Below are 26,030 nucleotides of genomic sequence, written 5' to 3'. Positions count from 1 at the left end.
ACGAAAAAAAAAATTGTTTTTTATTTTTAATTACAAGTCATTTTTACACGCTATGTCAATATAATAAAAAAGGGGTAAAATGCTTGACACATTGTATATTTTTTAAATAAAATTACTATATATATACCATAGTAATGCTATTTTCTATTAATATTTAAGCACACAAAAACACACACCCATACATAATTTGTAACGTATATTGCATTTACATTGTTTTAATTGGCATAGTTTCATGTTATAACATTTTATTAATTCAAAGATGTTCTTATTTGTTGCAAACTTTTTGTGGTTTAATTTCATAATATCGTGCAATCAATGCTGAGATTCATCAAATGTATATGATATATAATCTCTTGGAACAAAACTATTAAACCATGAGCGTAGCATTTACAATAATTATATCTTAATCCACACATATATAAAAATCAACGAAATAATGTTTTTGACAAGTATTATAAATTAACAATTTTATTCCATAATAGATATACCATAGTATTTCATCTCAAATAAGGGATATAAATTATTTTGTTTTTTAAGATTTATTTTTTTTCTTTCTTTCTTAGTTTGGAGTCTTTTTTTGTTTTCTTTTTATTTATATAAAAATATAATGGTTCTCCATGTTTATTATAAACAGTTACTACATTCCCTGTTGGGCCATTTGTAACAACTTCATAATTTTCTGAATCACCCAATGGATCAGGGGTATCCATTCTGTTAAAAGAAATAAGCAATATTTATAATTATAAAACTAAATTAAACTATGAATATATATAACTACATAATATATAAAAAAAAAAAAAACTCAAAACATTATTTTCTAATTATTTGGGTACCTTAAAATACGGCTCTTTGATTGATAATCATTTCTACAAAAATTATGTAAAAAAAAATATACATATATAGATATCCTTTATATTTAACTGTCTACAAATATAATTTCAAGGGTATCACATCATTGCATCATTTTTTTTGTATTTATGAAATAATTCCATTCAATATGATGTTTACCTTTTCTGAATGGATAATATTCCTTCCTTTTGCATTTCAATCTGTAAAAATACAAAATTTAATTAATAATTTGTTTAGTTATCCACATAATGAAATATTGAATATCATATTTGTAAAAAATGAGGAAGATTAAAACGTACAACTCCATTATATATATATATGTAAATATTAGAAAACTAAAACAACATATATAATGTCATATTTTTATATATTTTTACACAAAGAATGATCCATATGGCGCACAAAATAAAATATTTAATGGAAATCATTTTCAAGCTATCTTAATAATTGGCTTCAATGAGGTAACTATATTTGTCTCTAATATATTACGTATTATGGGTAATAAATATAAGGTTCTAATAAAATTGATAAGCTAATATACTTTGGTTCTATATAACCAGTGTTATTAATTTTTATGTTTTCTCAGTTTTTATGTTTTCTCAATTTTTATGTTTTCTCAATTTTTATTGTTTACTATTAATAATAAGTCCTTTGTTTTTTAAAACATGACACAGTTGTATAAATATTACTAAACATTTATTTATACCAATACTAAGATGAATACTTCTGTAATTATATATATAATTGTTCTTTATCATTTGGAAGAATTTTATAAAATTCATAAAACATATTTAATTAATACAACCATAATCCCAATTTATAAATAATAATTAATTTTTTTACCTTTTATATTTTTTAAATCTATTCCTAATTTTATAGATTTAAAAAAAATGTGCCAAATCGGTAATTCCCCCTAAAGTGTGCATTGTGTAATAAAATTTAAACATGGAATATTTTATTTCAAAACGTATATCCATAACTCTACACATGTGCACTAATTTATTTTTACAAATGTTAGATATTTTATTTATTTAGATTAAAAAAATAATACACACAACTTTTTTGGAAATTTATAAAAAAAAATTTCCTTTTTTAAAATCGAAAAAATTACATTTTCAAATTTGTACACATGTACATTTTAATATTTAATTTTTCATTCATGACATTCCAGACATTTTTTATAGTTGCATTAACTATGAAAAAAGTCGCTACATTGTATATCAAATAATTAAGATATTATTATCCAATAATATTTATTAGTTTTTACTGTTACACGCTTTTGAAATATAAGCACAACCAACTATTAAACTTTTGATATTTTAAATTATACCATTGTTAATAATAATTTATAATTGAATTAAGAAAATAATAATTAGAACTTATTTACTCCCTTAACACTATATTAAATTGTTATATTATTATGTTAATTTTATCTTTTTAGTAAATAAATATATGACAAATAAAATAAATAACCTAAAAAAGTGTGTCTTTCCTGTTTTTAAATCTTCTCTAAAATATTATTATTTTTATACAATTTTTAAGAATAAAAAATTAATATAATAATTTGATTTTTTTTCGATTTATTAATTACCATCACTTTTAAACCAATATAATTAAAACGTAAATTTTATATTGTAATTATTTTTTTATTTTACTTCCTACATTAATACTTAAATATCATAATATTAACAAAAAGAATAAATAAAATAAACCCAATTAAACAAAGGAAATATTATATTCTTAAATTTTTCCATAAACACATTATACACATTTATGTGCAATAATTTATAATATATATGTTGTTTAAAATTATTTTTTTCTTATATAATTTTTAAAAATAAAATCTTATTGCATTAAATTAACCTATTTTTATGAATAAATTATAACATAATCTAATATGTGAACTTATATTTGTAAATATTTTTATAAAAACAAAACTACATTTTAACATTCCCCATTTTACCTATAAAAATTGCCATATTATATTTTAGGGATTATTTCTTTTTTTTAAACTAACTTAATGTTTACTATTTTTTCTTTATATTTATATTCTTAAGTTTGCAAATAATCACAAAAAAAAATGTCATTGTCTATTAAATTATGTAATGTAATAACACATAATCAATACAATTGAAAAAAAAACAGTTAACATTAATAGCATTGTCATCACAAAATAAAGTATAACTATATTGTTTATTTAGTTCACATGCAAATATTAGACAAAAAACAAAAGCATAAAATAAAAGTAAAAATTAGAGTAAAAATTAAAGTAAAAATAAAAATTAAAATAAAAATGATTCCTCATTACATTTTCTATGATCATATGTCATCTAAAATTCAACAAATTATCAAAAATATAAAAATGAACAAAAAATGAACAGTTCCCAAAAGCTTAATTACATAAAGCAGTTATATTAAAAATTCAAATAAGTTTATTATTTTTTTAATTTCCAAATTATTGGGTTTTAAACTATTTAACCCTTTTTATATATACAAACGATTTCTTATTCATTCCTTAAGTTTTCTGTTTAATAATAAAAGAAATATTTTTGTCTTTCCCTTTTATTTCTTTTCTCATTTCCAATAAAATATATCCTACCTTCATCTCATCTCATCTCATCTCATCTCTTTGTTATTCATTGACATGTCAAAGCCTTAAACGACCCATCAACACAACTTACTATGGCTTTACAAATATCTGTTATAAAATTGGATAATGTGTTTAAACACCCAACAATTGGATTTGCCATTTTTAATCAATAACTACTTTAAAAAAAAAAATATATAAAATAAATAAAATTTGTCATATATTAATAAAACGAAATATCCTTTTGAAACTAGTTTTTTATTTTTATGTTTATTTTTATGTTTATTTTTATGTTTATTTTTTGTTTATTTTTATTTTTGTTTATTTAAAGACACACAAAAAATATATTAAATTTGTAAATATTCATTTGTTTGTTTATTTATTTTTCGTAAAACATGCACATATATATAATATAAGAATGTTAACTAATTGTAATATAACTATAAACAGAAATATCAATGTCCCTAAATGCGTATATTTATTTTTTATTCCATTTATCCTCGTGCTTTATGCAAATTGTACCCCTTTTAATTATATATGAGTAAGCGAAATTTTAAAATATGAAAAAAAAAATTCAATTTAAAAAAAAATTATTAAAATAAAATATAAATTTTATTTTATTTGAGCTAAATAAATATATATTTGTAAAAGTTAGACCCATAAAATGAAATGGAAAAGTGGAATAAAATATCCACATTAACAATAAATATATCACTTATATGAATGATATTTTACATTATTTTGTTCTTTTTTGAAATATATATATAATACATTATGTGTCCTATATATTTTGTTAATACAACATTTTATATTTATGTTATATTTCAAGACGGAAAAAAAAAAAGTAATATATTTTATTCTTAAATAACGGTTTCAGAAAATGTATAAAAACATATAATATAGAAATAAAACTCCATTAAAAAATATTTTCCTTTTTTTTAATTATTTTTCTAAAATATAACAATCTAATTCATATAATATCATTACAATCACATATATATCTCTTTAAATTTTGTTCCCTTTTTCCCTACGAGTTGTATCAGCAATAATCTCCTACAAGGTTAGACGTTGCTTCAAATTATTTTCAACAAATTTGGTCATTTTCAGCAAATTTTGCCATTTTCAGCAAATTTTGCCATTTTCAACAAATTTTGCCATTTTCAACAGATTTTGCCATTTTCAACAGATTTTGCCATTTTCAGCAAATTTTGCCATTTTCAACAAATTTTGCCATTTTCAGCAAATTTTACCATTTTCAGCAAATTAGTATACCATTTTATCATTATCGCCTTCACTAATGCTACTATTTTTTTTATCATTATATATGTTATACAATTTAATATATTAGATTAATTGTTAGCTTGATTTGTCATTGTTCTCGTAAGTTAATTTTCCGGAGTCACATGTTCTTACAATAATTATATTCAAGGTTTTTTTTTTTCATGACACCAAAAAAAAAAAAAAATCATAATAATATAATGAAACAATAAAAAAGGAACAGAAAAATATAATCATAATAATTAAGAATTAAAATAATAATTTTTTTTTTTACAAAAATATTATGCTTAAAAAATATAAAACTTAATATCTCCAATATATAGCTTTTACCAAAAAGAACGTATAAAAAATAATATCCTCTTTTTCCTTCTCTTTATTTTTTGTATTTGAGGTTTTCTTTAATCTTCCATAAAATGTTAATTAAAATATAAATTAAAAGAAAAAAAAAATTGTTATTACATATTTATATGTATATATAAATATATGTTTATATATTTATGATTGTCAAACTAGTAATAATAAAATGCAGGTATTAACTTCTGATAAAATCGGCTTAGTAAAATATGTCCAATGTAAAAGAAAAAGTTCAATTTATGAACAAGCCATGGACCCTCATTTGAATAAAATGATTAATGGAATGACATGGTCTGGTGGATATGGGTAATCTACTTTTTCGTCATATCATCAATGCATATCTATATAAATATATTTTGTGAATCCTTTACAAATTTGAAAAAAAACAAAAAAAACAAAATACATCCTAATAAAAAGAGTACTCTTTTCATTTATTCTTCGCATACTAAAAGCTCAATTTTCAAGAAACTGAAATATGTATTTATATCTACATACATAAATTCATATACATTTGTGCATCATATCAATTGTCTTCTCCCCCTATACTTTTGATTAATGACCACATATATATTTCCATCATTATTGTTATATTTTATTGTTATATTTTATTTTTTTGTTTTATGGTTTTATTTTTTCCGTTTCAGGGGATATGAAGAAACTGAAATAACTTTATGGAGAAAAAATGGGCTGGTGGAAAGTTTCGAGATTAACAATAATGAAGATGATTTTCACATTAGCAATGTGCCTTCCTTATCTTTTATAAGTTGTGATAATTGCATCTATGGAAAAATGTTAAATCACCATCATAATATAATTTATGAAGATATATTTAATAAAAATAAAAAAATATATAAAAATTATCCCAATTTTATGCCCACATATAATACTGAAACAACCAAAAATGGAATATATAAAAATTATTTACAAAATAGTAGAATTTTAGTTACAGTTAATAATACTGGACATATTAATCTTTTGAATTGGGATCAAACTTATGATAATTGTAAATATTTATTAGAAAAAGAAGATGAAATAAAATATAATAATGATATGAAAAAAAAAATTAATGTGTATTTTAAAAATTATAAACAAAATGTATTAAACAATATCGAATTTAAACAAATTGATGATAAAAACCAAAATAAAATAACAATCAAAAATAATCAATATCAAAATATTCATATTGAAGATATATGTAAAACATATCATTATAATAATATGATATCAAAAGAAAATATTTTACAATCATATATTTTAGCGACCCCAATAGATGCTGCTACAACAAACGAAATATTAACTAATAGATTAGCTATTGGTGGATATAAAAATAATTTAAAAATATTTGATTTATTTACTGGTACGTATCTTTGGAAATCTAAACCATTAGGTCCCACATTATTAAATGTTAATTGTGAAGCCCTTATCAAATCTATAACTTATTTAAATAAAATTAATGTTAATATATTAGCATGTTCTACATATGACCATAAAATTATACTTTATGATATTAGATGTCAAAATAAGCCTGTTTATGTATATGATCATTATAAAACAAAAAATGTTAATCAAAATAAATATAACTATTTTGATCATAATTATTCAGAAAGTGATCTTGTTTTTACATCTATATGCACTGAATCACATATAACTATTGATCACACGAGTCAATCAAAACTAGAACCCATAAATACATCTGGATTAACAAACGAATTAGAAAATTCTAATCCCAATGCAACTGACAGTGTTTCACCACCTATTCTGGAAAAAACACAAAATACCAATAATCATGAAAATTGCCAAAATGGTGAAAATTGCCAAAATGGTGAAAATTGCCAAAATGGTGAAAATTGCCAAAATGGTGAAAATTGCCAAAATGGTGAAAATTGCCAAAATGGTGAAAATTGCCAAAATGGTGAAAATTGCCAAAATGGTGAAAATTGCCAAAATGGTGAAAATTGCCAAAATGGTGAAAATTGCCAAAATGGTGAAAATTGCCAAAATGGTGCATATACAAAATTTACAACAAACGATATCAAATTGGCTAATATTAAAGCTTGTGATAATATGAATCACGAAAAACAAAATGAAAAAGAAAATATTCAAATCAACAATTCTGACACAAAAAATGAAACGGAAATTTCTAAAAATACCAATGACGAACCATGTAATACATATTTTCTAAAACCCTTTGATGAATCAGATAATCAATTTATTATGGTTTCAGATAATTATGGGAATATATATGAATTTGAAATAACAACTGGATTGAAATTATTAAATTATATATATATAAAAAAAATGGCATATGAAAAAAATAATTATAAAGATGAACAAAAAAAAAAAATTAACCATGATGAATATTTAATACAAAATAAAGATGAATTATATGAGTTTTATAAAGAGTATCAAAAAAATAATAAAACTCATATGAGAAATGATTTGCCAGTTATGTGGGCTAAAAATAACTTTCAACAATTTTTAATAAATTTTGTTAAAAAACATAGAATACATAATGGAGCCATATCATCATTGAGTTTACATAAAGATGGAAAATATCTTTGCTCAGCAAGTTATGAAAGATTTATAAATATATTAAATTTGAAAAATAAAAAAGTTATTAAACGAATACATGTAGGCCATATACCAACTAGCTGTTTATTTCTTTCGAAAATTCTTACTGAAAATGATAACGAAACGAAAGATAATAAATCAAATACACAAAAAGAATTTGAGAGCTCATCTACCGTTACTCAATGGTCTGACGAAGATGAAGAAGATAATTCCGAAAGGAAGATTAAGAAAAGAAAAATAAAAGATGATGAAGATGATGAGGAAGATGCTGAAGAAGATGATGAGGAAGATGATGAGGATGATGAGGAGGAAGATGAGGAAGATGATGAAGAGGATGATGAAGATGAAGATGAGGAAGATGATGAAGAGGAAGATGAGGAAGAAGATGATGAGGAAGATGATGAGGATGATGAAGATGAGGAAGAAGAATGAACAACTTTAAGATAAACCCTTTTGAATGAGTTTATTGTTCCATTTAAAAAAAAATTATAAAATTGCGATATCCTTTATATATAACTTTTGAAAAATACAATAATATACATTTTTTTCCCCTTTAAAAAACAATTAATTTTATTTATATTCATTATTCATATGCTATACAATGTGTATATGCACATTTTGTAGATGATTCTCTATTTATAGAGTTCTCATAATGTTTATGTAATATTTTTTTTAATTTTGAGACTATAATTATGTTGTTTATAACTCATTTTAAAATAATTGCCTAGTTGAACAATTTTTATAAAACATCTTTAATAAAAGTTATTTTTAAACAGTAAAAATGAATAAGTGAATAAATGAATAAATAAATAAATATATATATATATATATATATATATATATAATACGTATTCGTGCCCAATACATGTATCTGTCATGTAAACCCAGGGCCAAAGTCTATACTGGCTTAATCTGAAAAATGAAAAGATGAAAAATGAAAAGATGAAAAATGAAAAGATGAAAAAAGGAAAGATAAAAAAAGGAAGAAGTGGAAAAAATGAAAAGATGAAAAAAGGAAGAAGTGGAAAAAAGGAAGAAGTGGAAAAAATCTGGTCTTATATAAGATTACCCTAAAATGTAAACAAATAAGAGAAAAGATAAAGCATTTCAAATCTTGTATTAAATAATAAAAAACCCTTAAACCTTCAGGATCTTCACATTGTTTAACATCAGATAGAGATCCAATTTTTGAAGTCATAAAAAAGTATTCTTTTCCATCTAAAATTATTTCTAATTCTTGTTTTCCTACTTTATCGGGTTCTGGCCATAATTTATCAGACTCTTTGCAAATCTCTGACTCTTCGATTATTCGCTTTAGCTCATTTAGTACTGATTTGCTTACATAGGCTTTTTAAAAAAAAAAAAAAAAAAAAAAAAAAATATATACAAGTTACATATATATTTAGTTTAAGCATGCATGCAATTGTACAAACTTAATTCATATCTTACTTTGGAAAATATTAACATACATATACATAAACTAATGATACATGTGAATATAAATACAAAAACATATATACATGTGAAAGCATAACTAACCTTCTTTTCTTATAATTTTGTCATTCTTGTAATTTGAATTGTTCGCATATCTCAGTCTTCCTTTCGAGTTCAATTCAAACTCCAAGAATTCATGCCCAAATTTCCCTTTATGCCCAACACTACAAAAAAAAAAATTAAAAAAATTAAAAAAATTAATAAATTTAATAAATTGTTTAAATTTGATGAATATAATTACAACATTCATGATGTACACAACATATGTAAACTTGACTAATGCCATGCCACATCCTAATCTGACATTTCTTTTCATTATTTTCACTATTTTCATATTTTCACTATTTTCATTTTTTCACTATTTTCATTTTTTGTTACTAATATCTAAAAGAAAATTTATCTTTTTTGGACATTTTTCCCTTAATAATATAATATTCAATATATTATCATTTAAAAAAATTATTAAAAAGGTTTACATTCCCTCTGAATTATATATGATGGAGTTTTATTTCTCTATCATATGCATTGGATATATGTTTTTTTTGAATTGTTAAATGTATAATAAAAAAAAAAAAAAAAATATATTAACAAATATCGAATAAAATGAAATAAATATAGAAATGTATGCATTCAAAATAATTTTCCCGAATTAGGACTTTTACAATGATAGCACATGTGATATGATGCATAAAACAAATAAGCAATAAATAAATAAACAAGCTAATAATTAAAAATATAACCCTATTTATAAGGCTACTATAAATATCGCAAAAATAAAAACAAACTTAAAGCGAATAAAATTAATTAAATGCATTGCATTCACAAAAAATTTTTAAATATTTTTATTTCAAATTTTGTTAATAAGTATTTCTGTTTGTGGAAAAATATATTTTTTTCCTTTATTGGATAATTCTTCAATTGTGTGTTTCAATTTGTTATTCAAAATTTTTAATTCATTTCTTATTTCCATGAATATTTCGTTCTTACTATTTTCGTTCTTACTATTTTCTTTCCTTTTTAATTCACTATATTCAGGGAATTCTTCCATTTTTTCGACATGCTCGCCAATCCCATAGAAGCACAAAATTATGTCTAGCAGAAACTGTCAAAGTGGGGAAAAATAAAACAAGGTGAGAAATGGTCGAACGAAAAAAAAAGAGAAAACGGACGAAAAAAAAAGAAAAACGGACGAAAAAAAAAAGAAAAACGGACGAAAAAAAAAAGAAAAACGGACGAAAAAAAAAAGAGAAAACGGACGAAAAAAAAAAGAGAAAACGAACGAATGCATCTCTCTTATTCTTACCGAAATTGTGTAATAAGTGCTACAGGAAAAGTGCTTGCTTGTTGCAAGCTTTACTTCCTCAGATAAATAAGATACAAAATAATTGAAAAAAATAAAATAATTTAAAAAAATTAGATATTTCTTTATATCACCATTTTCAAATTTCAAAGATAAGCTCTTCAATATATTTCCATTATATAATATCCTAAAGATAGAAAGAAAAAATAATACTAATATTTTTCTGACTGGTAATTCTGTTAGTTCCTTGAAATTAATTATATCTATATTTATTTCAAAATTATTTAATAATTCTTGAATTATTTTATGGGTTTCAAAATTATAATCATTATCAACATCTTCTTCACTATTATGATATAAATTTACATTAATAGCTGATAAATAATAAAAACAATTTCTTTTATCATATATCAAATTAAAAAGATCTTTTGAAAAATTAATATGCATTATTATATCTTCAAATCCGTTTTCTGAATCTATTTCATTCACATTTTTTTTATTTGCATCATTCAAAAATGATTTTAAAAAAGTTAACAATTTAGAAGACATTATATTCTCTATCCATTTATTACTCATATCATAATATGGGTCTACATTTTTACCAATTTGTTCAGTTATTTTTTTTGATATATTATCATTTGAGCTACTATTTAATTCGATATCTTGTTGAGATTCCTCGATTTCATCTTTAAAATTTTTTATTAAAACAACATTATCTTCACACTTTTCCAAAGATAATGAATCAAATAAATAATATGATAAATAACTAAAGAAAAAAATTATCTTTATATTTATAAAAATACGATCACATGTTATATATATATTATCTGAATAAACATTATCATATAATTTATCATAAATATTTATTTTTATTAACTTAAAAATATAACTAATAATTATATTTTTATTATTTATCCATTTATTCGAATTGGATAAACTGTATATATTAATATGAGAAGTAATATATGATATCTTTTTCAATATTAAAATTAAATTTGTATATTTTATATCTTTCAAACTGTCTTTAATACTAATATTTTTATAACTATTTTCTTCATCAATAAAAGAATATACATCATTCTTGAATATTTTCCATGTTTTATATATATTTAAATTTAAAAAAAAAATTAAAAAATTATCCTTATATAAATATTTATCCAATATATATACCTCCGATTTTATATCTTCTTTTAATATATCAAAACAATCATTATTATAAACTAATGAAAATATTTTTTTTTTTTCAATATTTTTATCAAAATGTGTATATACATTTATTTCATCCCCATAAAATATACTATATAACAACATTTTAACTTCCTTTTTTCCCAAAATTAAATTATCCCCATATTTTCCATTTATATATTTTATTATAATCCAATAAATAAAATTCAAAACTTTACAATTCTCATCTCCATATATGTCATAAATAATTCTTATTATTTTTAATGATAATAAATTGGAATTATTTTTATTTAAAAAATAATTTATTAATATTTCTTTTTTTTCTTCAAATATTTCTTTTAATTTTTCTCGAATATCCAATAATATTAATTTTTCACACTTTTCCTCCACTCCCCTATTTACATTTCTCAACCTACTGTTCCCATTTTTACATTTAATCCCATTTTTAATAATCAAAATAAATCCTATAAAATTTTTAGCAAAACTGCTAGCAAAACTGTTAGCAAAACTGTTAGCAAAATTTTTACCAATTTTTTTGTTATTATGACTATTCATAAAGTATATCAAATTATCTACAAAACTGTCAAACACATTTTTGGGAATTATATTTATGTTTTCCTCCTTTTGCAAAAATAACAATATCTTCATCACATGTTCTTTATCATTTATTTTCATACATTTATAAAAAAATTCAAAAAAATTATTATTTATAAAATAATTACAATCAGTTAAAAATATAAATATAAAGGGTGTTGTAAAAAACGACAATGTTATTGTATCATCATGATTGCTCTTGTCATTTATTTTATTATTTCCTTTTGTACATTTTTCAGAAATCATATTTTTATCTTCATCCTCTCTTTTATTTATTCCTCTTTCTTCTATTAAATGTTTCAAACCTATTTCATCATTTTTTTTTTTTTTTTTTTGAGAAGTTTGAGACAAAATAACGATATAATAACATAAATATATTATTTTTTCAATTGATTTTTCAGAAAAATTATTAACATAATTTAATAAAAGTTCCCAAATTAATTTTTCTTCATTATCATAATTATATATTTCAATTTTTTCTTTTATTAAATCTATTATTACATTTATAATTTTTTTTTTTTCACTATTTTCTATCTGAATTAAATTTTTCTCCCCTAATGTTATAATAAAATTTATGAACATTTTTTGTTTACCTTCTTTTATATTTATATATATATTGTAAAAATATATCAATATCTTAAAATATTTTACAACAAATTCTTTTTTATTCCATCTTTTCATATAATTTGTACATAAAATTTTGACTTCATTATCTACACCAATCTTATTTGTATCAGCATACTTATTCAATTCTTGATCATAATCTGTAATATTTTTATTTATTTTAAAAAAATTAAATACAGTAAGAACATATAAATAAATAGTTACACAATATTTAATAAGATAAATAAAATCAATATATATTTTTTTCTTCACAATTTCAAATAAATTAATATTTTTCACACACAAAAATATAATCATAATAATAAAATAATAAATCATGTCCAACAATCGAAAAACTAATAAAATTGATATATTAAATATATCTTTCAAAATATTTAATTTATTATTTATTATTTCTATAAATTTTTTTATAAATTTATTTATTAATAAAATTGTATCAATCTTTATAATTGATTTTTTTTTTTTTATGAAATAAATTATACATTTTGATATTTTTGTATATAATGATATCATCTCTACATTCATATTATTACATTCTATTTCATCTAAAAAATTATATAAATATTTAAACATTTTTACATATATATTTATTTTTGTATCTATATTTATATTCGTTTTTATATTTTTTTTTATTAAAAAATTGTCACAATTGTTGTTAATTATATTTTGTCTTATTATATTCTCATATTCATCTTTTCCACATTTCTGATCATCATCTAAATGCGTATTTTTTCGAAAATAATCGCTTACATCGCTTATATCATTTTTTCCATTTTTTTTTATTTTTCCATTTTTTTTTATTTTTCCATTTCCTATTTGTGTTATATTTTTCCCTAACTTTACACATCTTTTATGTCGAACCTTCTGATCAAACAAAAGAAAAATATACTTGACATTCTTTATCTTATTATTGATTGATAATGAAACAAAACAATCTAAAATAGCATGTAAAAAATCGTAAAAAAAATTATGACTATATTCAATTTTTTTAAAAAACAAATTATAACATAATTCTAAATTATAAATCTTTAATTTTTCAATCTTTCCTTTAAGTGAATAAAATATACTTGTTTTTATTTTATTAAAATAAATATCACAATTTATATAACTATTTAATATATAATAAAATATTTTAGCTGAATAATTTCTTATACATTCATCTTCGTCAATAATTCCATTTGCAAATATTTCTAATATCTTTTCTATATTATTAAAAATTATATTATTATTATTTTTTATATTTTTAATTAGTTTACCATAATTTATTTGTCGAATTTTATTTGAACTATGACTTGTTTTCATAAAAACAGAAATATCAAATTCATTTCCTTCATCCTTTTTATTTAATGTATCTTTTATTTTGGTTTTTTTAAAGCATCTTTCATAATCTATTTTAGTTTCTTTTATTTTTTCCCTTTTCTTTTTTTCACTCTTTAATTTTAATACCCCCATCTTCTCGCATCTCTTTTTCCTATTCTCACTTTAGCCACAATTTTTAATTAAAAATGTCTATGTATCTATCTACGTATGTATCTATCTACGTATGTATCTATCTACGTATGTATCTATCTACGTATGTATCTATCTACGTATGTATCTATCTACGTATGTATGCTGTATCTTGATCTTTCTTACAAAATAATATATCGAAAAATATAAATAACCATGATGTACAGAACAGTATTCACAAACTGAGACTCTCACATATTTATTTTTTTTGTTTTTCTCTTTTTTTCTCAAAATAAGTTATTAAATTATCTATCGTATGTTAATTATTCCTGTTTATTTATCAAACATGCCCTACATATATATAAAATTACAAAATTATGCAATATTCTTGCTTATTTGTACGTTTTACTCTCTATATATTTATGCCCAATCGATAGTTAAACTAACAAAAATATGCTAATATTAATTTGTTTATATATATTTGTTCATTTTTTTCACAATTTTTATATTTTTTTTTTTTCACAATTTATATATTTATTTTTTTGATTTTTTTTTCATATTTTTCTCGTTTTTTTTCATATTTTTTTTGATTTTTTTTGATTTTTTTTTTCATTTTCACCGACTGCCAAAAAGCGATCAAATATAAAAGCCAATTTTTTTTTTAATATTTATTCTCATCATTTCGTCGTTATTTCTTGTAAAATAAAAAATGCAAATACAAATGCAAATGCAAGTACAAACCAAATAACCAAAATTAACATCATCCAGCTTGTAATTATTAAAATAGCAAACAATTAAAAATAAATAAAATACAATAACAATAAAAAAATGCATTAATCTTATTTTTCATAAAAACAGAAAAGCGCAACTGTCATGATAAAACCCAATTTTTTTTGTCCACTCTTTCATAATGCAAATATATTTATTTGTATAAACAATTTTGCATTTTATTAAATTATAACTTAATAATATATCATATTTTATTTCCTAAAAAAAAAAAATGGGAAACTTGGGAATTATCAATTTGAATTAGTCACAAAAAGATTACAATCTTTATCATCTCTCGTTCCTTTTATTATCTTATATCCTTTATACACTTGTTTAAAAAAAATTAACATAAATAAATATTTTGAAAAATACACTAAAATGTAATAACACATAATGTTAATAAATATACGGTGAGTTGACTTTATATAGCCAACAATTAAAAAAAAAAAAAAAAAAAAAAAAAAAAAAAAAAAAAAAAATAATAAAAAAATAACAAAAAAATAACAAAAAAATAATAAAAAAAAAACATGTTTGAGTTCCTTACCCCATTTTAAATCAATTTATTTATCTTTTTTTCCTCAATTTTAATGTCTTAAATTCTTGTTTCTTCAATTAACATATTTGTTCACAAATTTCACCATTTAAAACTTAACAATTATTGCACATTATTTTACTTTTGAAATATATTATGACCTCCCCATTTTTCGTCTTATTTTTTTTTTAACTTTGCAATCGAATTCAACATAAACATTGCTCCCCCATATATATTTATCATGTATCCATTATTAAATTTGTGCATAAAATAAGTGTAATAAGTATATGCATATAATACTAACACTGCATACCTTTTTCGGCGAATTCGCATAAAACATTTTAACACTAAATGAAAAAAAAAAAAAAAAAAAAAAAAAAAATTCTCCCCCTTTCAATTTTATTTCTCTCTTCAATTTTATTTCTCCCTTTAATTTTAGTCCCCCTTCAATTTGATCTCTCCAAAATTAATAATCGACTAAATGGGAATTTCAAACTTATTACAATTTTTAAAACCTATAATAAAAAATACACATATTAGTAAATATGAAAATGGGGTCGTTGGAATTGATATTATGTGTTGGATCCATAGAGGATTAATAAGTTGTGCTTTTGATATAGTTACAGATAACCATAATGAGAATTATTTAAGTTTTATTGAAAAAATGCTAGAAACGATTTATCAATATAATATTAAGGTTATATTTGTTTTTGATGGTGAAGAATTACCAGAAAAAAAAAAAGAAAATTTAATAAGAAAAGCACGTAGGGAAAAAGCAAAAAATGAAGCTTTAGAAATTATTAAAAAAGTAAAAAATCCAAGAACTAATGAACTTGTTATTAAAAAATGTATCCAAGCAATAACAGTATCAAAAGAAATTATACAATCTGTTATTAATTTTTGTAAAAAAAAAAATATCTATTATATAATATCACCATATGAAGCTGATGCTCAATTGTCTTATTTATGTAGAATGGGTTTTATTTCATGTGCTATTAGTGAAGATAGTGATTTGTTAGTTTATGGATGTCCTAGGGTTTTATATAAATTTAAAAATAATGGAGAATGTAATGAAATCACTTTAATGCCTATTAATGATTTAATAGATTCAGATATTATAAACAAAATTAAAAATCCGATATCAAATTCGTTTAACCAATTTTATATAACCCCAATTAAAAATATACAAAATGAAGAATCAAATTTTTCTGATTCTTTTATTTCATATGAAGAAAAACAAAGTCCCACATTTTCTCGTAAAAGACGAAGAAATGTAAATAATGAAAAAAAAAAAAAAAAAAAAAAAATTAAAAAAAATAATAAACTACTCTTGGATCAAAATACTGATATAAATAATCAAAATTCTAACAAACTTATGAAAACATATATCAATAATTTTTATTGGCCTGAAGAATTATATAAATTAAAATATTTCGATCTTGATATGTTTTTAACTATGTGCATATTAAGTGGTTGTGACTATACTAATGATTTTCATATTTCAGGAATGGGAATAAAAACCGCATTTAATTTAATATATGAACATAAAACTATCCAAAATATTTTCTCTTTTTTAATTTCACATGATAAATGGAAAAATAAAATACCTCCAAATTTAAATTCAGTAGATAAATTAATGGAAAAATATAATAAAATTAAAAATGCATTTTTACAACATCATGTTTATGATTTTATTCTAAATAAAATTATTCCAATACATCATTCATTTCGAAGTTTTATTAAAAAAGAGAATTCTAATCTTTTATCAAATTCGGATCATATTAATAATCGTTTCAAACTAGATGATGATATTTTTGTTAATAAAGTTATCGAATCTTCACTTTTTTTAGATTTCTCAAAAAATAATAACAAATGTTTAAATAATTTATTAGAACAAGATATAATAAATCAAAAAGATGATAATAAAAATATCGAAATAATTGAAGATAATTCTCAAAAAACCCCATTGTTCAATAATTCAAATTTTAATTCTCTTCCATTTCATAACAAACACGAAATATCACCTCAACAAAATATAAATCATATAGATAATATTTTTAAACATTTTACATCCGAATGTTTGGAATATTTAGAAATCTCTCCAGCCATTATCAAAAGACATAAACAAATAAATCAAATTGACTCAAAATATGACAAAAACGCAGAAAATGTTGATAATAAATCTGAACCAAATTTTATTAACAAAAATCATATAAACATTCAAAATGCTGATAATAAATCTGAACCAAATTTTATTAACAAAAATCATATAAACATTCAAAATGCTGATAATAAATCTGAACCAAATTTTATTAGCAAAAATCATATAAACATTCAAAATGCTGATAATAAATTCGAACCCAATTTTATTAACAAAAATCATATAAACACTCAAAATAACAAATTTACAGAATCCATGTCAAACCAAAATGACCAAACAAATGAACACATCCCTTATGACCACTTGGATAAAAAAAATAAACAAATGAAAAGTGCAAAAAATCTTTATGAAAATATGAAAAAAACATTTACTTTATTCAAAACTTTAGCAGATAAAGAAGAAATTAAACATGATCTTAACTCACCTCAAAAAGATGAACCCACAATCCAAGATCCCACAAATTTTATGAAAAAAAATAACTATATTAAATCAGAAAAGCAAAATGAAATTGATGCACATTCTTTTATTCCTCCTTTAAACAGAAGTAAGTTACACATAAAAAAAAAAAGTTATAATGGCCAATTACAAATAACAAACTTTTTTAAAAACTCGAACAAGGATGAATTAATAAATAACAATAATAATAATACCAATAATCATTCTGAACTAAAAAGTGATCAAAATATTAATCATATTTATAATTCTCCAAATAAACTTAAACAAATTGAAACAGATCATATATCAACAGATCAAGATAGAGATATTCATAATAAAAATACAACATGTAAAGATTTTATTATTGACACAGATTGGAAAAATACAAAAAATTACATACATTCTTCAAAACTTACACAAAATAATTCAAATACTTTATTGAATAAAACACAACAAAATGACAAAAATATTAATCTCGATTATATGCTTCAAAACTTAAATTATAATTATCAACCAAAAACACAAAAAATAAATACATTTGACTATTTTAAGGAAAAAGAAAATGATCCACATTATAATCCTTACATAGATAACACTTCCTGAATTATCTACAAATTCAAAAAACATCTCATTTTCATAATCATCCTACATATATATATATATATACCTCTTTTTTATATTAACATATTTCATCATATATAAATTCCAATATTGTATATCTACATACAAATAAAACAATTCGTTATCTCTTTTCTTTTAAATATATTTTCTTTTATAATAATAGACAACTTTCAAATATATAAATAGTTTTTCCAAGATTAAACATTAAAAAAAAATTATAAAAATACGAAAAATAACAAAACAAAGCATAAACAATTATATGCTATAATAACTTATTTACACAATCATAGCAAATAGTAACAAAATACAATGGTTACTAAAAAAATAATTAAAATAAATTTTAATACTCATACATAAGGTTGTATGAATAACAAAAAAAAACACACGTTTTTTTTTTCTTCTAAAAATATCTTGTTTTTTTTTCTAAAAATATTTTTTTTTTTTTTTTTTTGAAAAGCTTATTTCTACTCACGTCAATTTCACTTAAACAAACCAGAAATTCAATTGGAATAATTTAGTTTCAACTAAATATCCCATCAAAAATTAAAACAAAATCGTATTATTATAATCATTGTAGAAGCTCAACATATATCTACATTTTTGTTATTATTATTTTTACAATCGATTATAATTCGTCCCCCTAATTATATAAAATATATCATATTTATATAATTTTCTTCATTTTTTTATTTTATTCCCTTTTCATTTCCCATCATCATTTACTATATAAACAATATTTATACTCGAAATATTCATAATACCATCGCTAATCAAAATTTCAAAAAAATTCCATATTTTCATCTCAAAAACGAATATATATATATATATTTCCACTTTTATGCTTATATCATTTTACTCTATTTATTCCATAATTTGAAAAATGCTGGGTTTTATCTGAATGTTTATATTCCATATTTTGGATATTTCCCCTTTTATTGTCTTGATAAATTGGATGCTTTATTTTTTTTTGGTAATCACCCACATCACCTCCAATATTCTTGTTAGAAAAAAAACATCCATATAAAGATGCAACATTATCTTCATCTTTTCTTCTACGCATATCATTATACATACTTATTTTAGATTCATATCCTTTATTATTTTCAAAACATATTTTACCTTTCATATTATTGCTTCGAATTATATCACTTGATAAAAAATCAATATTTGATAAATTTTTCTTTTCACTTTTATCGCTATTTTCTATTAATCTATCAAACTGATTTGAGCAAACAATATTCTTTCTTATAATGTATTTTCCACAAATATTATTATTCATATTACTACTATTATTAATATCATTCCCATTGTTCATCTTATTTGTGTTAACAATATAACCCCCATTTCCTCTTTGCTCAACATTTCTATTATTTTTATTAAATAATGCAATACTATTATTTCCACACTCATCCTTTTCATTAGCTTCTTGAATATTCCCATACATATAATTGTAATTTTTAATCATCCTATTCTGTTCTTCATTTTCCAAAAAATCATCATTCTTGTTACTACTATCATTTTGATAAAAAAAATTTATTTTATGCATTTTTTGGGGAGTTTCAATTGTTTTTTTCGATTCCATACACACATGTTTTACATCTGAATTATTCTCATGAACTATTGCATTTACATAACAATTTTCTACATATTTATTTACAATTCCATATTTATATCTATTTGTTCGAATATCTTGATCCAAATATTCAATATTTTCTGTGTTGTTCATAATCCAATAACAATTATTTGAATCAATAATTTTATTATTTTTAGATACTACTAAACTTATATTTTCACCATTCCTTATCCCATTACTAATCTTATTCGATATGGAAAACATATTTTTATGATTACCATCATTTATCAAATATTCATTTCTCTCTTTAATTTTACCCTTATTATATTCCTTGATATTTTTATCTATTGAACTCCATTTTATATCTTCTCTTTTTTCTATCCCATCACGACTATTCGTTATATTCCCTTTTTTTTTAACTTCAAACTTATAAATATATGAATTCCCCACATTTTGTGAATGAAAATTTGTATTATTCAAATTGTTATAAATTTTATTTACCATTTTTTCTTTTCCTTTTTTAGGATTTCCAATATCTAATAAATTGCTCAAATTTACATTAGTATTCATCGTGTTATTTAAACCAACCTCCTCTTCTCTATCAATTTTATCATTATATGTTAATTCGATTTTATTCAAATTATTTACCGTATTTTTTTTATAATGAATAATACAATTCGAATGTGTACTATTTGGATGATCATAATTGTTATCAATAAGCTCTTCTTTATATTTTATATCTCCTTTATCTATAAATCTGTTATCATAGTTGTTTATAATATTCTTAACAATTTTTTCCTTAATATTATCATTACTTATGTTGCTTATTTTTATATCATTCAAACTGCAATTTGAACCATCTTTCCCGATGACACTATTTTCTCCATTATCACACAAATTGCTACTTCTACATTTCTTTTCTCGATCTATACATATATTAGTATTATTTATAACATTATTGCCTTTTATTAAATCATAAGAATATTCTTTCAAATTATTTCTGCTTTGCTTTTTTGAGTTTGATAATATTTTTTCATACTTATTTTTTAAAATTACTAAGCGATTTTTATTCTCTTCTAGTGCGCTTATTTTATTTCCATTATTATTCAATCGACCACAACTTTCCATTTCCATTTCTTTTTGTAATTTTTTTTCTTTTAATTTTTTTTCTAACTTTTTTTCGAAACTTTGCCAACTTTGTTCGATTTCTGAGATAAGATTGTTATTCATATTATCACCACTATTACTTATATTATTATTATTAATGATATTAACATTTTTTTTCACATCATTAAACTTAACGTCTCCAATTTTTAATTTCCTATGCGGATTAAGGCCGTTCTGTTTGCTTCCCATCTCTTTCATAACATTTTCACCACGTAAATTACTCCCTTCATTTATACAAGATGTTATACTTCCATGCACACTACCATCTCTGCTTCCAATACTATTCACATCTTTTGTATCATCAAATTCAATATAATATGAAAACTCACCCTTGTTTTTTCCTATAATTGTTTTATTCCTTAAATTAGTAAAATTATAATTCTCGCTAGTCGATCTATATCGTTCGGATTTTCTTTTTTCACAAAATGAATCATCATTTTTTATATTAATCTTACTATCACACAAATTTTCATTTTTTATTATTTCAACATCCATCATTCCATTATTGTTTCCAATCAAATTCTTTTTCACATTACATCCCTTTCCACTATATTTCCCCTTACCTTTTAGGTTATCATAAACCCTCATTTTGTTTATTACCATATTATTTATCTCTGCATTATTAACAAAATTTGGATTTTTATTTTGAGCCATAAATTTAGTATTACATGAATGATTTATCGAATTGATGAAAATGTCACTCGTCTCACTATTTTTTTTATTTCTTTCCCCTTTTTTAGGAACGCATAAATTATTTTTTACACATTTTTCACTATTTCTCGACTCAGTTAAACTTGCAATGGTACCATTGTCATATGATCCCGATTTTGAATTACTGTAATTATTATCCTCATAATTATTATTATTATCAAGGGCAATGGAACTATTTTCCTCTCCTTCCAAATTTAATGGTTCATTAAGTTTACTCAAATTGTCATATTTCCTAGATCCCTTTAATAACGACAACTTTTTTTTACTATCACGCATATAACTATCCGTATTCCAGTTATAAGAATTATATTTTTTCTTCTTATCTTTTAGACCTTTTTTTTCTCTTTTTTGACTTTCGATTTTTCCTTTTTTATTAATTTTTTTTTGGGGGGTATTATATTCATTTATTTTACCATTAAAAACGCTGCTTACACCCTTATTTTTATTTATACTCATATTTAAATTACATAAAACTGCTCTTTTTGTATCATTTTTATTGTTCATTTTCAATTTTTTTTCATTGTTATTTTCTTTATGATCATTTATGTTGATTTTATCATGTTTTTTCATTTCATCTTTTTTTTCGCTGTTTTGTATGCATTCTTTATTAAAAAATATACCCTTTTCAGACTCTTCCAAATTCATGTTATCATATTCATCAAGTAAAATATTTTCTCCAACAACTGCATTATCACCGATTTCTTCTTCACAACATATACCATCTTCAGTTTCTATTTCATACTCGACAGTGTGAGCATCGATAAAGTTCATAATACCTTTTTTATTTACATTTCCATTCTGATGGAACCAAATATTTTTTTTATCATTTTCACTTGTTTCAAACTCCTCTCTTATCCTTTTAATGCTCGATTTATTCATATTCCATTGATGCAATAACGAATTAAACGAACTAACTTCATAATCCTTGTATATTCTTTCTATATCTTTATAATTATTATTATCTACATTATTTAGCTCATTTTTGTTGATAATTTCTTTTTCTTTTTGGTCTTTAAATTTGGAAAATGATTCATAAAGTATACCATCATTTCTCTTTAATTCTTCTTTATTGTCGTATTTTTCTTCACCCTCCTCATTTACTTTTTCTCCTTCCATTTCTTTAGCATGACTTTCATTTGTTCGATTACTGCTGCTTTCTTTTGTGCTATTACAATTCTCCCTTGTAACACAACTGCTTTTGCATTTACCATCGGCCCAATTCTCAGATTTATCATTTAACGCAACAGAAACATTATTTTCATTTTCACAAAGCGACACATTAAAACATAAATCCTTTATCCTTTTTAGCCTTTTCTTATTTTCATACTTATTCGTTATATATTGAAAAAAAACAAACTTTTTCAAAAAATATAATTCTTTTTTTAATTTTTTTATATCTTCTTCATATATATAAGAATTAGTATTCTTTATCTCGAATTTAATTTTTTTTGCTTTAGATACTAATTTTAATGAAGATAATGTGTCGCGTGCATTTTTTACATATGGTGATATTGTACAAATAAAAATTGTTTTATTAGAACCCCCTATAGAATCTTGTAATAATCTTGTTAATATAGAGTTTCTATAACTTATGTTTTTATTTCCTTTTGATAATTCATTTATACATAATGACAAGGCGGATAAACTTCTGTTTATTGAACATACTTCTGTTGTATATAATTTCTCATTAGATGCTACATATTTTTCATTTCCTGCTAAATCGATTAATAATAAATTACATGACTTAAAATGTTCAGGTTTTGAATTATTTACATTTCTTAATTCTATTTTAAATATAGAATGTGATCGTGTTGACATTTCATTCGTTTTGGTTATTCTGCAAGCTCTATTACTTGTACCATCAATTAATAATTCTATTAATTCTTCACAACTATTCACTTCAACAGTTAACAATCCGTTAACAAATGTAGTACTATTTGAAAATTTTGATTTTAATGTACTTAAATATGGCTGTGATTCAATACATGAATTTAGCAAATCAAATATTCTGTCATTATATAATTGCATATAAGAAGCATACACTTTAAAATTTGGGAATAATGTATCATTTTCCTTACATTTATCACCTCGATCCTCACAATTATTATTGTTTTCATCCTCAGCATTGCTGCCATTCTTATATTTTTCATTTGAATAACAAAATTCACGAGAACTCTTCTCCCTTAGCAACGATATTCTATTCATTATCTCTTCACATGCTCGAGGTATAATTCCTTTCCTTTCAGAATTTAAAATTAATTGTATGTCGTCTTTAAAAAATTTAAAATTAGGTTTATATTCATTTCTATATTCAGAAAATGTTTTATAATACTCAGATTTTCCAGAATAATTTTCATTAACACAGTCTATATTATTTTTGGGATTATTTCGAAAATTAAAAAAATTATAAGATATATCAAAAGTTCGCTTAAAATTACTTGAATTCCTATTTGTTAAAGGATTTCCTTTAGGAGGTAAATTAAATAAAGGTTGAGAACATGATCGCTTTCTATCATACCAACAATTATTACTGTTGTAATTATTTGAGAGTTTTAAACTATTAGTATTCACTAATAATTCATTTGGATATATTCTTCTAGAAGTATATCTATATTTTTTTTTTCGTTTCTTAATTAATTCCATAATATCAGGACCTATCATAGTATATGTTTTACCTGTCCCTGTATGCCCATGAGCAAATATTGTAGCATTTTTGAAATTAAAAATTGAATCGATAGAAAAACAAATACTATTCCAAACATCAGATTGCTTACTATTTTCATAAAAAACTTTATCGACCAAAAACTCTATTTTTTTTTTTTCTTTATCTTTCATTCCATAATCTATTAATATTTTATTTGAACCTCTTTGTGTAATAATATTTTTGGATTCGTTTTCTACAAATTCTGATGGCTTAATTCTAATACACGTTTTTATTTGGGCTTTATTCCAATTAATATCTAAGTTATCATACTCTGAATTATCTTCTAAACCTTTTAAAATGTTATTTGAGCAATTTTCATTTTCTTCACTACATAATAATGGTTTTTCTCCTATACTTTCATAATCATTCAAGTAATTCCTTTTTGTTATGATTCCATCAATACATTTCAAATTATTCTCATTTATATTCTGTGTAGTTACATTATTTTCAAAATTTTGACAAGTCAATATTTCGTTCGTATCCCCGTTATGTGTATTTACTTCGACTTCGTTTATTTCAAAGGTTTGCTCTATATTTTCAATATACAATTTTTCATTTAGAATGTGTTTATCCAACACGTTATTGCTGTTTGTGGATTCACATATCTTACTTTTATTAACAATAGCTTTTATATCTAATTCATTATGAATAATTTCTTTTTCCTCTAACGTTTCAATTATGTTTTTCTCTTTTTTATTTATATTGTTCCCAACACTTTCATCGTTTTTAATGAGTAAATAATTTTCTTCAATTTTATGCTCGATGGTATTCTCTATATCACTGTCATCTATATTTAATGTAGTTTGTATTGAGCCTTCCTTATATTTATTTCTTTTGTAAAAATTATAATTATAACTATCATTATCACTGTCAATTGGCATAGTCACACTTTTATCAAATACTTTGTAGCACTCATCACCTGAGCCATTTTTCAAATAATCGGAATCAATCCTAAAACTTTCTTTATTCTTATTTCCAATATCTTCTGATGCAATACCTGTAGATAACTGTGCAATATCACAGATCTGCACAGCCGTTGGGTTATTCATTATACTTATGTTTGACATTAAAAA

The 26,030-nt window shown here is 22.0% G+C and overlaps 6 protein-coding genes across 6 annotated transcripts; 2 read left to right on the top strand and 4 right to left on the bottom strand.

Annotated features, from left to right (window-relative positions):
* Positions 1-539: 539 nt before the first annotated feature.
* Positions 540-1,277, bottom strand: PY17X_0625600 (conserved Plasmodium protein, unknown function; the record flags this gene model as incomplete). The annotated part of the gene is made up of 4 exons (XM_022955444.1): positions 540-711; positions 834-866; positions 1,009-1,049; positions 1,227-1,277. 4 exons carry the CDS (start codon positions 1,275-1,277, stop codon positions 540-542), a joined length of 297 nt encoding a protein of 98 aa, XP_022813218.1.
* Positions 1,278-5,237: 3,960 nt separating this feature from the next.
* PY17X_0625500 (conserved protein, unknown function) lies at positions 5,238-8,071 on the top strand (the record flags this gene model as incomplete). Its single annotated transcript, XM_718774.3, has 2 exons — positions 5,238-5,374; positions 5,713-8,071. 2 exons carry the CDS (start codon positions 5,238-5,240, stop codon positions 8,069-8,071), a joined length of 2,496 nt encoding a protein of 831 aa, XP_723867.3.
* Positions 8,072-8,536: 465 nt separating this feature from the next.
* Positions 8,537-9,546, bottom strand: PY17X_0625400 (mago nashi protein homologue, putative; the record flags this gene model as incomplete). The annotated part of the gene is made up of 4 exons (XM_022955442.1): positions 8,537-8,551; positions 8,709-8,986; positions 9,179-9,297; positions 9,512-9,546. The coding sequence occupies 4 exons, from the start codon at positions 9,544-9,546 to the stop codon at positions 8,537-8,539; spliced, it is 447 nt and encodes a 148-aa protein (XP_022813217.1).
* Positions 9,547-9,980: 434 nt separating this feature from the next.
* Positions 9,981-14,288, bottom strand: PY17X_0625300 (conserved Plasmodium protein, unknown function; the record flags this gene model as incomplete). Its single annotated transcript, XM_022955441.1, has 2 exons — positions 9,981-10,235; positions 10,437-14,288. 2 exons carry the CDS (start codon positions 14,286-14,288, stop codon positions 9,981-9,983), a joined length of 4,107 nt encoding a protein of 1,368 aa, XP_022813216.1.
* A 1,778-nt stretch (positions 14,289-16,066) lies between these two features.
* PY17X_0625200 (exonuclease I, putative) lies at positions 16,067-18,784 on the top strand (the record flags this gene model as incomplete). Its single annotated transcript, XM_022955440.2, has 1 exon — positions 16,067-18,784. The coding sequence occupies one exon, from the start codon at positions 16,067-16,069 to the stop codon at positions 18,782-18,784; it is 2,718 nt and encodes a 905-aa protein (XP_022813215.2).
* Positions 18,785-19,649: 865 nt separating this feature from the next.
* PY17X_0625100 (kinesin-19, putative) lies at positions 19,650-26,006 on the bottom strand (the record flags this gene model as incomplete). The annotated part of the gene is made up of 1 exon (XM_722428.1): positions 19,650-26,006. The coding sequence occupies one exon, from the start codon at positions 26,004-26,006 to the stop codon at positions 19,650-19,652; it is 6,357 nt and encodes a 2,118-aa protein (XP_727521.1).
* Between the last annotated feature and the right edge of the window lie 24 nt (positions 26,007-26,030).

This window comes from Plasmodium yoelii (genome assembly GCF_900002385.2).
Source record: "Plasmodium yoelii strain 17X genome assembly, chromosome: 6".
Classification (NCBI taxonomy): Eukaryota; Apicomplexa; class Aconoidasida; order Haemosporida; family Plasmodiidae; genus Plasmodium; species Plasmodium yoelii.
This window is presented reverse-complemented; position numbering and strand designations above follow the sequence as displayed.